General features: G+C 43.6%; 1 protein-coding gene across 1 annotated transcript in view; it reads left to right on the top strand.

Moving 5' to 3' along the window:
* Positions 1-13,507, top strand: part of LOC147603172 (protein CNGC15b-like) — a 78,536-nt gene extending 65,029 nt beyond the window's left edge. The window contains exons 3-8 of the mRNA XM_086797365.1: positions 645-1,185; positions 10,693-10,896; positions 11,020-11,309; positions 11,485-11,596; positions 11,858-12,094; positions 12,227-13,507. Of these exons, the coding sequence (XP_086653491.1) occupies positions 645-1,185; positions 10,693-10,896; positions 11,020-11,309; positions 11,485-11,596; positions 11,858-12,094; positions 12,227-12,931 (2,089 nt within the window). The 3' untranslated portion in view covers positions 12,932-13,507. The remainder of the gene's footprint in view (positions 1-644; positions 1,186-10,692; positions 10,897-11,019; positions 11,310-11,484; positions 11,597-11,857; positions 12,095-12,226) is intronic.
* Positions 13,508-15,048: the final 1,541 nt, after the last annotated feature.

The following is a 15,048-nucleotide window of genomic DNA, read 5'->3' as shown; positions in this document are numbered from 1 at the left end:
TTAGCTCCTTTATTCCCATCATGTTTGTGATTGCCTTTGTGATTGTTTTGATTGGAAATTCCCAATGCCTGCCCAAATGGGTAGACAAATTCCCTGGCCATCAAATGGGCGGGAATTTATCTGTTAACACCCTTAAACTAGCCGAAGACTTACATTGTTTAGTACTTTGCCTGCATGTTGCAGTGAGGCCTCCCAATAGTAAGACTTCTTGGGGGAAAACTCTTCTATTTCTATGTGTAAGGCATGGTGAGGTGGTTGTGGTGGTGGTGTCTTGTCTACTCACGTGGTGTTATACTGACTGCTGTGTCAAATCCCTTGCTATGCTATGGCAGATCTTTGTGTGAAGGCAATGTTGCGATCCTCAAGGTGTTCAAATTTTCCTATGAGTGGTCTATCCTGTTGTGGTATCGTTACCCACAACGCCATGCCTTTTCCATGTTTAGCTCCTTTATTCCCATCGTGTCTGTGATTGCCTTTGGATCGTTTCGATTGGAGATGCTTGCTCTTGGTTTTTGGTGCCCATAGACCCTAGATTGAATGTTCTATTTGTCTTCACCATACTTAATTGAGGTTTCTCTGTGCAACCTTTGGTGGTGGGTGAATCATGTCATTCTACTAAAATGAATTTCTGGTGGTTTGGGCAGATTTCAGAACAACACACCATTCGGCACTGGCATGTATAACGTGTCTACATTTGAAGTTGAAAGCAATGGGCCAGGAAACACAAAGAAAGAGCCTGAGAGAGGCTTAAAGGGCTTGCGAGGGCTGAGCGATTTTCTCTGCCCTAGACCTGCAAAGGTGCATGTAGAAGGTTATGAATCAAAGAAAAGCAAAATTTTCGATCCAAGGGACAAGGCTTGGCATCGGTGGAACAGCTTGTTTCTTTGCTCATGTTTGGCTGCCCTTTTCATCGATCCTCTCTTCTTTTACCTACCGGTGGTTAACGAAGGAGACGTCTGCTTGGAAATAGACACACGCTTGGCCATTGTTGTTACCATATTGCGGACTATCACGGACATCTTTCACTTGGTCCACATTGGAGTTATGTTCAGGACTGGTTATATCGTTTCATCCTCCCGTGTCCTTGGTAGAGGGGAGCTTGTTAGTGATCCGATGCTCATTGCAAAGCGGTACCTTTCAAGGAATTTCATTCTGGACCTAATTGCTGTATTACCTCTCCCTCAGGTACGCTTTGTGATATATTGAAAAGTCTTGCAAATTTGATAAACCCTTTTATTGGCTCAATGCATGTAACTTTTTAGAACCAGCTGCCAAAACGTTTTTGAGGTGAACCAAAGGCATATGGAAATAGGGATTTTTGGGGGGAATGTGCCTTGTTGAAGACTAAGTCAAAACCTTCATAATGAAGCATTTAAATCCTTGAGTTGTTGATGGGTTTGTTTTTCTGATGCCTTTGGTAAGGTACATTGATCAGAGCATGGTGGAAAATGATATACAACATGAACTTTGATGTATGTAACTGCACAACACCCCCTCCTTTCTCCTTCTTTTCCTGCCTTTAGGTGAACAGAGCCCCAGAGCCTTTCCAGAGGGGCATTTCTTCACCTTTTCCCAAAGGATCCAATGGTGGAGAAGCATTTCTACAGGCATTGTGCCTCTCATTCGACACTTCGTCGATGTTCCAAGACTGATTTCAATCCAGTGAACCTACCTGATGATTGATTGCAGGCTCACAATGAGCAACTTTGTCCACGGACAGACTGCCACTTGAGCCTTAAAGCTTTTCCAGAGGGGCGTTTCTTCATCTGTTTGTAGTCATGGAGAAGTGTTTCTACAGGTATTGCATCTCCTTTGACACCTTGTCAAAGACCCAAGGCCGAGCGTCACCACAGTGGACCTAACTGATGATCGCTTGAAGGTCCGCCCACCATGGACAGACTTGCCTTCCAAACCTTAGGTAAAGGTTCTCAAAGAAAATGGCGTCTCTAGCAGACCCCACAACATTTTCCTCTAGCAGAACAAGATTCTACCAGGTTTTGGCTTGGTTCCCCAATTTATGACCATTCGGTAAGGGCCATCCTGCATCTCATTGCGCAGCGGTTTGCTCCTGCAGATGATTGACTCTTTGTATCGATGCCAGGTATGGAGAAAATTGCAATGGCTCTTTGTACAGGATGGGAATCGGTGCAATGGCTCCTCACGATCAGGGGGTTGGGTTGGGGATTGTTCCCAACAGTGGATGTGGCAGCATACCCAGTTGGTGGTTCCTCAATCGCTCTGTGTGTGCCTCTCTGAAGAGCCCTTTCTCTATTGAGGAGCTCAAACCTCACCACAATACGTAGGCTCAGTAACCCCATGCTCGACATACTTGAGAGAGGTGTACCCTCTACTGGAGGATGATGTGCCTCACATGCTTCATATTCTCATGTACTCCATGATGAGAGTCCCTTGTACTAGCGCTTATACCCCATGTACTTTGTACTTCCCCATGATGATCATTGTATCAGCGTCTACTTTCAGAGAGCTATGTTGTTTGTACTCTTTTCTTTTTCTTTTCCATGATGAGACATACCATGGATAGCATTGTATCACTTTGGTCTCATAGATCCATTTGGTCTTTAGGAGACGTTTAATATAACTTTCTTTCTTTCTTTCTTTCTAGGAGGAAGTGCCTTGGTCGGTCAACACCCATGGAGAGGCATGCTAGGGTTTCCACCTGTACTTGAGTTCAGATTACTGGAGCACAAGCTTCAAAGGTAGGAGATTGTCCAGGGACAGTGAATCAGCATGAAGCACGTTTCCTGAGATGACTTGCACGTGTGCACTTGTTTTCTGGTGTGGATTGAGCGTGCGGCTGGGAGTGCGGGGCTGGGGATATGCTTGGGAATTGTGGGCATGTCCTATTTGAGGCCTAATAGATGAACATTTTATAAACTATCTCCAAGGTTTATGGGGCCTTTAAAAATTATTGAAGTAATTAATGAGGTGGCCTACAAAGTGGATTTGCTACCAAGGGTGAGGATTCATCGTGTCATTCATGTTGGTAGACTGAAAAAGATTTTGGGGCCTGGAGACAGTTTGATTTCGGATGATGAACTCGTTCAGTTGGAAGATTTAACTCATTTTCCAAATGAGACAAAATTGAGTGAGAGCGCACTCAGGAGCAGGAGTGTTCTAGAGATGCTTATCAAGTGGAAGAATTGTATGAAGACAATAGCTCTTGGAAAACTATAGAGTCTCTTAAGAGATTCTTAGAGACTCAGAAAGCTCTAGCACTAAAAAGCAGGAAACTCTAGCATGGCTTGGAGAAGATGAACCACCCCTCATATACACCATTTGGCTTCTCGGCGTCTAGTGTGAACCATGACTAGCCATGTTAAATATTAATGATTAATGTGGAAATAAACACGTGCTAGGTGGTTGTGTAAACTGGCACTTAATAACTTAGTATTCTAGGCTTTAAATGCGGTTCTAGTGTGTGTGAACAACCGCTAGTGTGTAAGCTCATAGTGCTAATCCTTTTTTAATCTCCAGCGGTACATTTGTACAGTAGTAGTACCCTTTTTAGGAACATTTTTCGTATACCGTGACCCCATTGTGAGCCCTCAGTCCAGGGACAATCATGCATGAGCTACGTAGGTTAGTCTCAGAGCCATAGAGGTCAGTTTGGTGTCAGTTCTCTTAACCCACTTGGAGAACCCCATCAGATAAGTGCATGTAGCAGTCAGCCATACATGGGCATGAGTACAAGTGTGTACTTGCAGCCCTACATTATGCCATGGGCAGCCCATACAACAACCCATTCAGGCTTTAAAGCATAGTCGGCAGCCCCTAGTGGGTATGAAGGACAGGCCAATAACAGTGGAAGGGAAAACATATGGGTAGCAGGCCTAGCCGACCAAGTTAAATAGACATGAGCTTGGATTTATTTGTCCAAAATAGGCTGACCAGTATATTTGGGCCGTTTCCACGATTTTCTTGTCCAAAATATTGGCCGACTGCAGTAGCCTCAGCCGACCAGCAGCCCAATGCCCTATAAAAGCAAGGGCCTAGTTCTAGGCCTGAATCAATCGATCGATCATCAAGCAATCAAATCAGAATTCAGCCCTCATCCTCTCCAGGCAACCTTGAAGCTCCTCTTCAGCATTCAGCCAGCATATGTAAAGTCCTACAGCTATCCTAGACTTGCGTAAGTGGCCCAGAAGAGTCTTCTACATGCCCTTGGATTGGTGGATTCTCAGTCTTGATGCACGTTCCTCCTTGTCCTTGCGTTGGACAGTCATAACTCTTGTTCTCAAGCATTGTACAGAAGTTCTCCAACGAAGTAATAAACAAATACTTCTGCTTGCAAGGGGGCCCCTTCAGTGGGTATTTGGAACCCAATACTGTGTCTACATTCTTTTCTCTCTCTCTACTCAATGAATGGATGCTAAAGATCTCACCAAAGTAAAGGTTAAAAAAAGACTTTATGACATTGGTGTCAGAGCATTAGGTTGGTGACCCAACTTAGCTACCTAAAGAAGTGAGAACATGTGGTGGATGGTAATACTGTGGTCAGGAAAAACCACCCAGGCCTCCACCATGTCGGGAGAGACATCTTATCAAGAAGAAAGCCAGTAGGAAGTTGTGGAGGTACAAAGCCTCCAAAGGAACACACCCAAAGAAAATAGGCTTCCGCCAAGCATAGAAGCTCCTCAAGATAATGATGGAGAAAATCAATTCATTGAAGATGCAGCTTGCAATAGAAAAATAAAAGCCCAAAGAGAAGGTCTCTCAGATCTGGCAAGAATGTTTTTCGGTCTAGAGGAACAAAGAAGAAAAGACAAAGAAAGACGTGAAGAAGCAAGAAGAAAAGACCAAGAAGAAAGAAAGAAAGAAGAAACGAGATGTGTGGAGGAACGAAGCGATAAGGAAGCCACATGCAAGTATAAAGAAGACTAGTGCTGTTGGGAAGAAGCTGATGGAGAGTACCAACAAAAGCTCAACTAGGAGGCTATGCAACTCTAGCATTAGCAGGACGATGGCACATATTCTAGCATCCCTCCCCATGATGGCTCCAAATCTGTCGTCCTCTACCACCCCAACCACCACCGTCATCTAGACTTCACCAAACTTTAGTAAGTATGATGGGAAGTGTGATCATGTTGCTGTTACTCACTTTATTCATCAGTTTGAAGCACATTTTTCATTAGCTAAAATCATAGATCCACAAGACAGTCCAAGTGGCAACACCTCAACTCACTTGGGAAGTTGTTACTTGGTGGTAGCATTGGTCTCACCTTCACGCAAACCCCTTAACATGCCAATATTTGTTTGATTGGGCTACTTTTGTGGCTGACTCAAGGCCCGTTTTCTTCCACCGCAGTATATGACCAATCTTGAGGGACAAGTTTTACAAACTCACTCAGAGTGGTTCCCCTGTTTTGACCTTTTCAACAAGGTCATTATCATGGCCCAAGAGTTGGGTCTATCGGAAGAAGACAAGTTGAAACAGTTCATTAGAGGTTTAGACACAAACATTAGGTACCCAGTCTAAAACTTTGAACCTTAGACTGATGCACAGACTCTGACCCTTGCTTAGAATCAAGATGCTGAACGACAAGCAAGTACAATCTAGTCCTAAGCCCTAGCCGCAGGCATCTACCTAGTAGTAATTCAACCAAGGTAAGGGGGCTTAGAACAACAAAGACCAGAAGGTCCAAAATAAAAATTCTCAGGGTCAAACAGGCAACAAGAAAGATTCCACGCCCAAGAAAACATCTGAGGAAAAATCTAAGGGGGGCATCCTCGAGCCGGATGAATAAACACGGTACAAGGTAGAGAACTGTTGTTTCTTCTGCCACACTGTAAGACACGAGAAGAAGGATTGCACTAAGTGGCAGGCCGAAAAGTTTGCCAAGGCACCCATTTCCAAAGTAGTGACCATAACATCCACATCCACATCTCCACAATTCAGCCTCCTCTAATGTTGTTGAGCTATTGCTAGCTTTGAATCTGGTGCCACCAATGATATTTGATGATACGCAAGCGGGTGAGGCTGAGGGACAGAAGAAGGCTCTCATCCATGCCTATGGCATTGCAAGCCAACTTTGAATCTGGTGCCACCAATGGTATTTGATGATATGCAGGAGGGTGAGGCTGAGGGACAGAAGAAGGTTCTCATCCGTGCCTATGGCAATGCAAAGGGACAACTGTTCATTGTCCTCTTTGAAATGGGCAACTCTGAGGATGCCATCTCTCCGCAGTTGGCAAACAAAATGAGTTGTACCTTGGTTCCTTATCATTTAGGTGTGTAGGGGTTTACACCTGGTCTATGTACACATATCACTCAGAAAGAGCAACATTTTGAATTCCAAGTTTAGAAGGCAACATTCCAAAGGGATTTCATTGTCTCCCCTCTTTTAGGGTGTGAGTCGTAACATGATCCTTGGAATCCAATGGTTTAGACAGTATGCACCCAATCCTGATTGGAGGCAGGACACTTTCACTATTGTTGAAGGTTTTCTTGAGCCCATCATGATTCTCGGGAATAGGTGCATTTGTGACATACCACTCATTTCCTACATTCAAACCCAACGAGCCATAAGAAAGGAGCAAAGTGTGGTGATTTATGTCGGCTCTCAGTCTAATGTTGTTAAGATAACACCCGCATTGGAGGAGAGGATGATTGGTCTCTTTTCTCAATACCACGGCATTATGTTACAAGGCGACCTCCCACCCAATCTCCCACACCCAGTAGACCTGAGGACCATCGCATAGAGTTGGTTCCTAGTTCAAAGCCTCCAGATAGCTCTTAAGAGTGGCTACTATCAGATTCGGATCTTTGAGGTCGACATTCCAAAAACCGCCTCAGGACCGCGCGAGGCCACTATGAGGTTGTGGTGATGCCTTTTGGACTCACCAATACACCAGCGTCGTTCAACAAGATGATGTCTCGGGTTTTTTGGGATCTCATTGGCAAATGCATCTTCATCTTTTTAGATAATATCCTTATCTTCTCAAGGATTGCAGAGTAGCATGAGTGAGATGTGGCAAAAATTTTACAACTCTTGTAGGACAATGAGTTGTTATCAATGCCAAGAAAAGTGAGTTTGGAGTACTGGAAATACATTACCTGGGATACATCACTAGCTATTAGCCTCAACCCTGAAAAGGTAGAGGCCATACTCAATTGGGATATTCCCAAGACAGTCTAGGAAACCCGCTCATTTGTGGGTCTTTGTTTGGCCTACGACACACTTACGGACAAGTTTTCTCACCTTGCAGCACTTTATCATAGACTTGCTCAAGGGTGTGAAGACTCGCCGTCAGAAAGTGTCCGTTACGAGCAAGGCTTTAGAAGCATTCCAGGATTGACATTAGTATGGACTTCGTAGGCTCTCTTCTCGCATCATCTGGATCTAGAAACACACAGTGCATGATATTGTGGATAGATTCAGTAAGTTCTGCATGCGTATTCCATGTAAGCAAACATCCGCAGTCAAGGACATAGCTTGCTTGTTCATTCGGTTTTGGTTACCCCATTGGTTGTTTGCCATGGACAATCACATCAAACAGATTCGAAGTTCACATCCCATTTTTGGAGAGCATTATTTGACAACTTAGGGACTAAGTTGTAGCTCTAGTGCATTCCCATGGCCAAACAGAGATATATAATCAATTGGCCTTTGATGTTCTCAAATCATACTCCCATGAGCAGCAATGCAAATGGGAATTGTATCTTCCATTGGTATATGCAATCTTGAACAATACTCACTCATCTAGTATTGACCAGACGTCATATGAGGCAGCATTTCCTCGCCGATTCACATCTCTTTTGACGAGACATATATCACCATCCCTAGAGGCCAACAAGAGTACCGAAACATTTTCGAAAATCATTGAGTCAGTTAAGGAACACCTTGCCAAAGCTCAGGAAGCTTGCATCGAGCAAGCCAACAAATCTAGAAGAGATGTCAATTTTAAGGAAGGGGATTAGTTAAATCTCAGGATCATGAGGCAATGGCTGAATCGAGTGGGCAAGCGTTGTCCCAAGCTTTCATTCCCTACCTCCAATAGGTTTAAGGGAGAATTCATTCTTAAATGAGTGGGTTTCACTCAAACTTTTTCACGGATCTTTATTCTTGCCCTTACTAACATATTCGCGCAATTAAACCTGCCGGAAAGTTGGACTATGCACAATGTCTTTCATGTTTCTTGGTTGAAGCAATATGTAGGTCCAACATTGCAGGATGTATCAGAAGAACAACAACCAGATATGATTGACAAGGCAGAAGTCATAGGGCCAAAACTTCTTCTCCTCCACAAATGGAAGCATGGTTCCAGTGGAAGAAACAGACAATTCTATACGAAGTTCAAGGACTGAGGAACCCATGAAGCGGTATGGTTGGACAAAGAGTTCTTTCAGGAGTACCCCTAGTTATCGGTGGAGTACTTGAAGCTACCGCCAAGCTAAGCAGGAGGGAATGTCACGTGCACCTTGCACTGGGGTACACAGAGACACACTGGCATCATCATCAGTGCAGCATTTGTACAGTAGTAGTACCTTTTGTAGGAACATTTGTCGTACATGGTGACCCCATTGTGGGTCCTCAGTCCAAGGATAATCAGGCACGAGCTATGTAGATCAGTCTCAGAGCCATAGAGGTTAGTTTGGAGGCAGTCCTCTTAACCGACTTGGAGAACCCCATGAGATAAGTGCATGTAGCAATCAGGCATAGCTTAGGTCTGCATGTAGAAGCATCATTAGCATGTAGGCATACATGGGCATGAGTACTTGCAGCCCTACGATATGCCATGGGCAGGCCATGCCTCATGAGCACTCTTGGGCAACCCATACAACAGCCCATCCTAGCTGTAAAGTATAGTCAGCAGCCCCTAGTGGGTATGAATGACAAGCGGACAGCAGCTAAAGGGAAAACATATGGGTAGCAGGCCTGGCCGACCAGGTTAAATAGACATGACCTTGCATTTATTTGTCCAAAGCAGGCAAGCACTGGTGGACCAAGCATATATGGGCTTTTTCCATGATTTTCTTGTCTAAAACACTGGCCGACTGCAGTAGCCTTAGCCGACCAGCAGCCTAATGCCCTATAAAAGCAAGCACCTAGTTCTCAGGCTAAATCGATCGATTGATCATCTGCATGATTTGAATTTCATGCCTCTTCGGCGCCGTTTTGTGCCACTGTTGGAAATTTCTGCCATTTACCACGCTCGTGCATCTTTTTCGAGAACCCGGATTCGGACAGTTTAGAGCAATCAAATCAGAATTCAGCCCTCATCCTTTCTAGGCAACCTTGACGCCCTCATCCTCTCTAGGCAACCTTGACGCCCCTCTTCAGCATTCGGCCAGCATTTGTGCAGTCCTACAGCTTTCTTGGACTTGCATTATTGGCCAGAAGAGTCTTCTATAGTGCCCTTGGATTGGTGGATTCTTAGTTGATACACGGTCTTCCTCGTCCTTGCGTTGGGCAATCTTACCTCTTGTTCTCAAGCATTGTACAGAATTTCTCCAAAGAAGTAATATAAGCAAATACTTCTACTTCCAAGGGGGGGCCCTTCAATGGGTATTTGGGACCCAATAATGTGTCGTCTACATTCTCTTCTCTCTCTACTCAATGAATGGATGCTAAAGATCTCATCAAAGTAAAGGTTTAAAGAAGGCTTTGTTGCGTGTTACCACGATCGACTTCGGTGCATGCAACACTTTCTAGCCACATTATCACTATGGGGGAGAATGTTAAATATTAATGTTGAAGGTTGTGTACGCTAGCACTTAATAACTTAGTATTCTGGGCGTTGAATAAAGCGGTTCTAGTGTGTGTGAACAACCGCTAGTGTGTAGGTTCATTTATGTGTAGGGAACAGCCCCTTAGAAGGATCTTATGTAAGCAATGATGTGTAAAGGTGACACCTCTTAGGGACACTTGGCATCATGCCTTGATATGTGGGATGTGTGGTGGAAGCATATGCACACACCTTGTATAAGGGGGTCTCTCATATAAACATGACCATTATTATAATGCAAAGTATGCCTATCTAGTCCCTAATCTTTCCATCTAATCTCGTGCCATTAGTATTATCTTGTGACTAATCCCTAATCCCGTCTTGTTAATCAATTGCTAATCCTGTTTTAATCTCCATGTGGGCATAACAAGCCACACCATACTCATGCGCACCTTGTGTCAAGTTCGTCCTCCTGTGCTACACACCACTAAGTCCCTAGGCATCATTGCTGTCACTCAAGAACCTAGTCATTTCGGAGATGCGTTTTCACACTTAATACGCTAAGTGGTGATGTGTTTATCTATGCTGCCATGTTCAGGCTTTCCAGCACCTCGGTTACTGGCATTGTTACATTTTGCTTTAAAGAATCCCATCTCTCGACTGTCTAGATGGTATTTCATACGTGTTTTCTCCAAACGTTTCCATGATTTGTCTTTCCAAATTGGCAGTGTCAAGTGAGTGCAATTGAGAGAAACAACAAATCAACCTTAATCAATAGAATAATCTTCCTTATTGATAGGCACAGATTTAGTTGAGAGACATGTCAAAATAACTTGTGCCATCGTCCAAGCAAGGAAATCCTTTTCTAGTTGTCTTATTGTGATGTGAAACAAGGGTGGGTAGCAGCAAAAGGAAGCTCTGCTACATGTTGGATTTCCTGTCACTTCTTTTAGAATCATGGTTTCTCTGATATTTGGATCCTCTCATCTTGTAACATCTTTGCAGATTGTTATATGGCTGGTGATTCCTGCATTACAAGGAACAACAGCGGATAATACAAAGAATGCTTTGCGTTTCATCATTCTAATTCAGTTGATACCAAGAATCTATCCCTTGACTCAACAACTGGGAAAATCCTCTAAAATGGTCACGGAGACAGCATGGGGTGGAGCGGCTTACAACTTACTACTTTATATGCTGATTAGCCATGTAGGTGTTCTCATGTGATGGATACATATATGTATGTGCCAGTGTGATTGTGTATATATGTTTCTTACTCGACGCAAACACATACTTAAGCTGTCTCTGAATTTTGGTTTCTTTTTTGTTCAGTTCTTTGGTGCTTGTTACTACCTGCTTGCAGTCGAGCGGGAAGATACATGCTGGCGTCAAGCATGCAAAAATGGTGGTTGTGACGTAAGATATCTGGACTGTAGCACGAAGCGTGATGATATGGTTCCATGGAACAATACAGAGATTCAAACGCAATGCAATCCTAATGTTGATACGAATTTTTTCGACTTTGGAATCTATGCTAATACTCTTACCAATGGCATTTTGAGCTCAAACAAGTTTGTTGACAAATATTTTTACTGTTTATGGTTTGGCTTGCGCAATTTAAGGTGAGTTTTTTTTTGTTAGTAAAAAACTTTGTGATGTGCAAATCTCATATGAATATGAATATAAATATAAATACAGATATAAATATATGAATTTTAATCCAAGTAAAAATCTACACACACACACACACACACACACATGCACGCGTGCTGACTTACTCTTGTGGCTTCTTTGCAGCACGTTGGGACAGGGTTTGCAGACTAGTGCATATGAGGGTGAAGTTATTTTTTCAATCATTATTGTTATTGTCGGGCTTACCTTATTTGCTCGGCTACTCGGTAACATGCAGGTAAGTATTTTTGGTGGGTTCTTGTGGTATGGGTTACGAGGGCTTGGTTCAGGAGTTAGGCATGGTGTTGGTCTAGCCTTACGCTTGGGGGTGGTGCTTAGGGGAGCTATGGCTGGGTGGTGAGCTAGCCAGTCCCTCCATGGAGGGTCCATTGAACTGATATATATTTGTATTTTGCAAGTTAAGCTGGTTGAGAGATCCTTATGCACATTGCCTTTTGAGCCAAAAACCTTTATTCTTTGTTGTATACGTATTTCACAGACTTATTTACAATCCATAACAGTGAGATTGGAGGAGATGAGGCTTAAACGACGTGACATGGATCAGTGGATGCAGCACCGCCAGATATACCCAGAACTACGCGAACGTATCCGGAGCTATGAACAGTACAAGTGGTTAGAAACAAGGGGGGTCAATGAGGAAGAGCTGGTTCATGTCTTACCAAAGGATCTGAGGCGAGACATCAAGCGACAGCTCTGTTTAGATCTTGTCAAAGGGGTAACTATCCCATTTTGACATGCAGGCGCAGGCACAGGCACAGGCACAGGCACAGGCACAGGCACATGCACAGGCACATTGTTACCTGTTTCTAGAAATGTGGCGCTTTTTTTACAAATGGTTACCTTGCAGGTTCCTTTGTTTGCAAGCATGGATGAACAACTTCTAGATGCCATCTGTGAACGCCTTCAGCCTACCCTTTTCACACCTGGGACCGATGTAGTGCAAGAAGGAGACCCGGTCAATGAGATGCTCTTCATCATCCGAGGGCACCTAAAAAGTGAGACAACAAATGGAGGCAGAACTGGATTTTTCAATGTGGGTAAGCTTAAACCTGGGCATTTTTGTGGTGAAGAGCTTCTAACCTGGGCCTTGGACCCAAAGTCTAGTGGAAATTTCCCCTCTTCTACTAGATCAGTCACTGCCGAAAGTGAGGTGGAGGCATTTGCACTTAAAGCAGAAGATCTCCAGTTTGTGGCCACCCAATTCAGGCGCCTGCACAGTAAGCAGGTGCAACACACGTTCCGGCACTACTCACAGCAGTGGCAGACATGGGCGGCGTGTTCTATCCAGGCTGCCTGGCGTAGATTCAAGAGACGGAAGCTTGCGGAGCTTCGTAGGAAAGAAGAGGAGTACAACCTGCAGACTGCAATGCAGGAGAATAGTGCTCTGGTTAATGCGAGTCTCGGAACAGCCCTCTTTGCATCTCGATTTGCAGTTAACGCAATGCGTGGAGTCCACCGATTGCGACGCCTTCATGCAGCCGAGGAAAGCCTGTCAAGCTTGAAACTACAGAAGCCGTCGGAGCCAGATTTCTCAGCTGAAGATGGTGATTGAATAAATATGTGAAGCAATCTCATGATGGTCCATTGCAACAAGTGAAGGATAATATCTCAAAGCTCAGAAGTCATTAAAATTATGAGAACCCAGACTCTAGAAGAGTGGGCTTTGAGTTCTGTATCTCAAGATTGTGGTTGTATGGGAGTAAGCGATAGGTGTGTTAAGATGGTGACTTTGCTATCATTTCTGTATGATAAGATGGTGACTCTATAAGAGTGGCTTGTGAGGTCTTGCTGTGTCATAAAAGTACTTCATGTCCTCTAGAGAGGCATTTAGAAAGGATTACTTTAGAATTCTACTGGGCAAAATATACTTTTACTCTTTTCAACTTCTAGATTAAGCCCTGATTCGCACACATTTTGGTTGCTCTCATGATTCAATGGAGAACTAATTGTGTGGCTGCTTCTACCAAGACACTCAGTGGGTTTACCCAGACTCTAGAAGAGTGGGCTTCGATTTCTGTATCTCAAGATTGTGCTTGTATGGGAGTAAGCAACAGGTCTGTTAAGATGGTGACTTTGCTATCATTTCTGTATGATAAGATGGTGACTCTAAAAGAGTGGCTTGTGAGGTCTTGCTGTGTCATAAAAGTACTTCATTTAGAAAGGATTACTTTAGAATTCTACTGGGCAAAATATACTTCCCTTAGTGCTAGGCTTCATTATGGCTGAGTCTGCCCTGCATCTCCGGAGGTTTGATAGAAACTCAGTACGAAGAGCTTTGTGTGAATATATACTCTTATGTGTGTGTGTGTGTGTGTGTGTGTGTGTGTGTGGAGTGCGTGTGTGAGAGCATATCTTGATACAGAGTTCTACACCCACTATTGGGCACTGATGACGTTAGTGGGGATGTCGTAGTATCTAGTTCATACGATGCATAATGGAGTTGATAGTTATATAGTCTTGTGGGTTGACTACCATGAGTATATAACATGCACGTTCGTAAAAGGTGAATTTGGTCATGTTTCTGGATTCATCTAGGTATATATATATATATATATATATATATACTTTTACTCTTTTCAACTTCTAGATTAAGCCCTGATTTGCACACATTTTGGTTGCTCTCATGATTCAATGGAGAACTAATTGTGTGGCTGCTTCTACCAAGACACTCAGTGGGTTTACGCTCGCAATGCCTGTTAAGATCAAGTACTTGAGAGTAATTTCTTGCACCTTTCATCCCAATTTTTGGTGTTTGACCATAGAGCTTGAATTCTTGATTTTGAAACAGGTAAAGGGTTGGTTTCTTTCCCAAAAAAGTGGATGCACCAACGCTTAGTTTTGACAGACATGAAATTTACTAGATTACTTGTATGGGTATCACATAGTTCTACACCTAGTGTACTTGGATGGAACCATTCTCTCTTCCTATAAAGACAGACTTCTACAAAGGCCGCCTTCACAAAGTTTACCAAGTGGCTCCATATAGAGACACCCTGTCTATGAGTATTGTCATTGGGCAAAATAATGAACATGGGATCCACATCCAGAAACAGTGTGCAGCATCCATGGTATGGAGGAGGTTGAGCCAGAGTAACATTACCTCTTGATATGCCGAAATATCATTGCCTTTCCGGAGAGGCTTTGGATGTCCCTTATGCTTGGAGAGTTGCACCTTGGCTTCTGGTGTTGAGAAAGCGGCAGCCACCCATGTGATGGAGATGAGAACTCTCAAATCTGGGACCATGTTTGCCAAAGCAAAGCAAAGACAAACGGACAAATTGAAGGCATGCTACAACACCCATCAAGATGCACAACCTAGCAGCATGATCCCAATATCTATACATGGGTATATCTGGTGTCTACAACTTCTCATTTTATTCTCTATCCATACTTGTGCACACATTTATTAGCTGCTTATATTTTTAGTAGCTGTGAAGCTTGGTTAAGCTGTATATGGAACCTGTAATCTTGAATGGCGTGTTGACTAAATTCTGTGTTGTGTGTGGAGGGCTTACCTCAAGAGATGGCTTCTCCACACTTGGGAGCAGCTAGAGCACCGCACCAAGATTTTATACTACAGTAGACAAATCTGTTCAGCATTTCGGAGTACCTTTTTGGCAGCCAAAGAGACTCGTACTTAGCCTTACCTCTTTAGAGCCAATAGCAAGG

Source organism: Cibotium barometz, chromosome 65 (assembly GCF_041138505.1).
Source record: "Cibotium barometz isolate CiBa-2024 chromosome 65, ASM4113850v1, whole genome shotgun sequence".
NCBI lineage: Eukaryota > Viridiplantae > Streptophyta > Polypodiopsida > Cyatheales > Cibotiaceae > Cibotium > Cibotium barometz.
The sequence above is the reverse complement of the archived record's forward strand: the minus strand, read 5'-3'. Positions and strand labels throughout refer to the sequence as shown.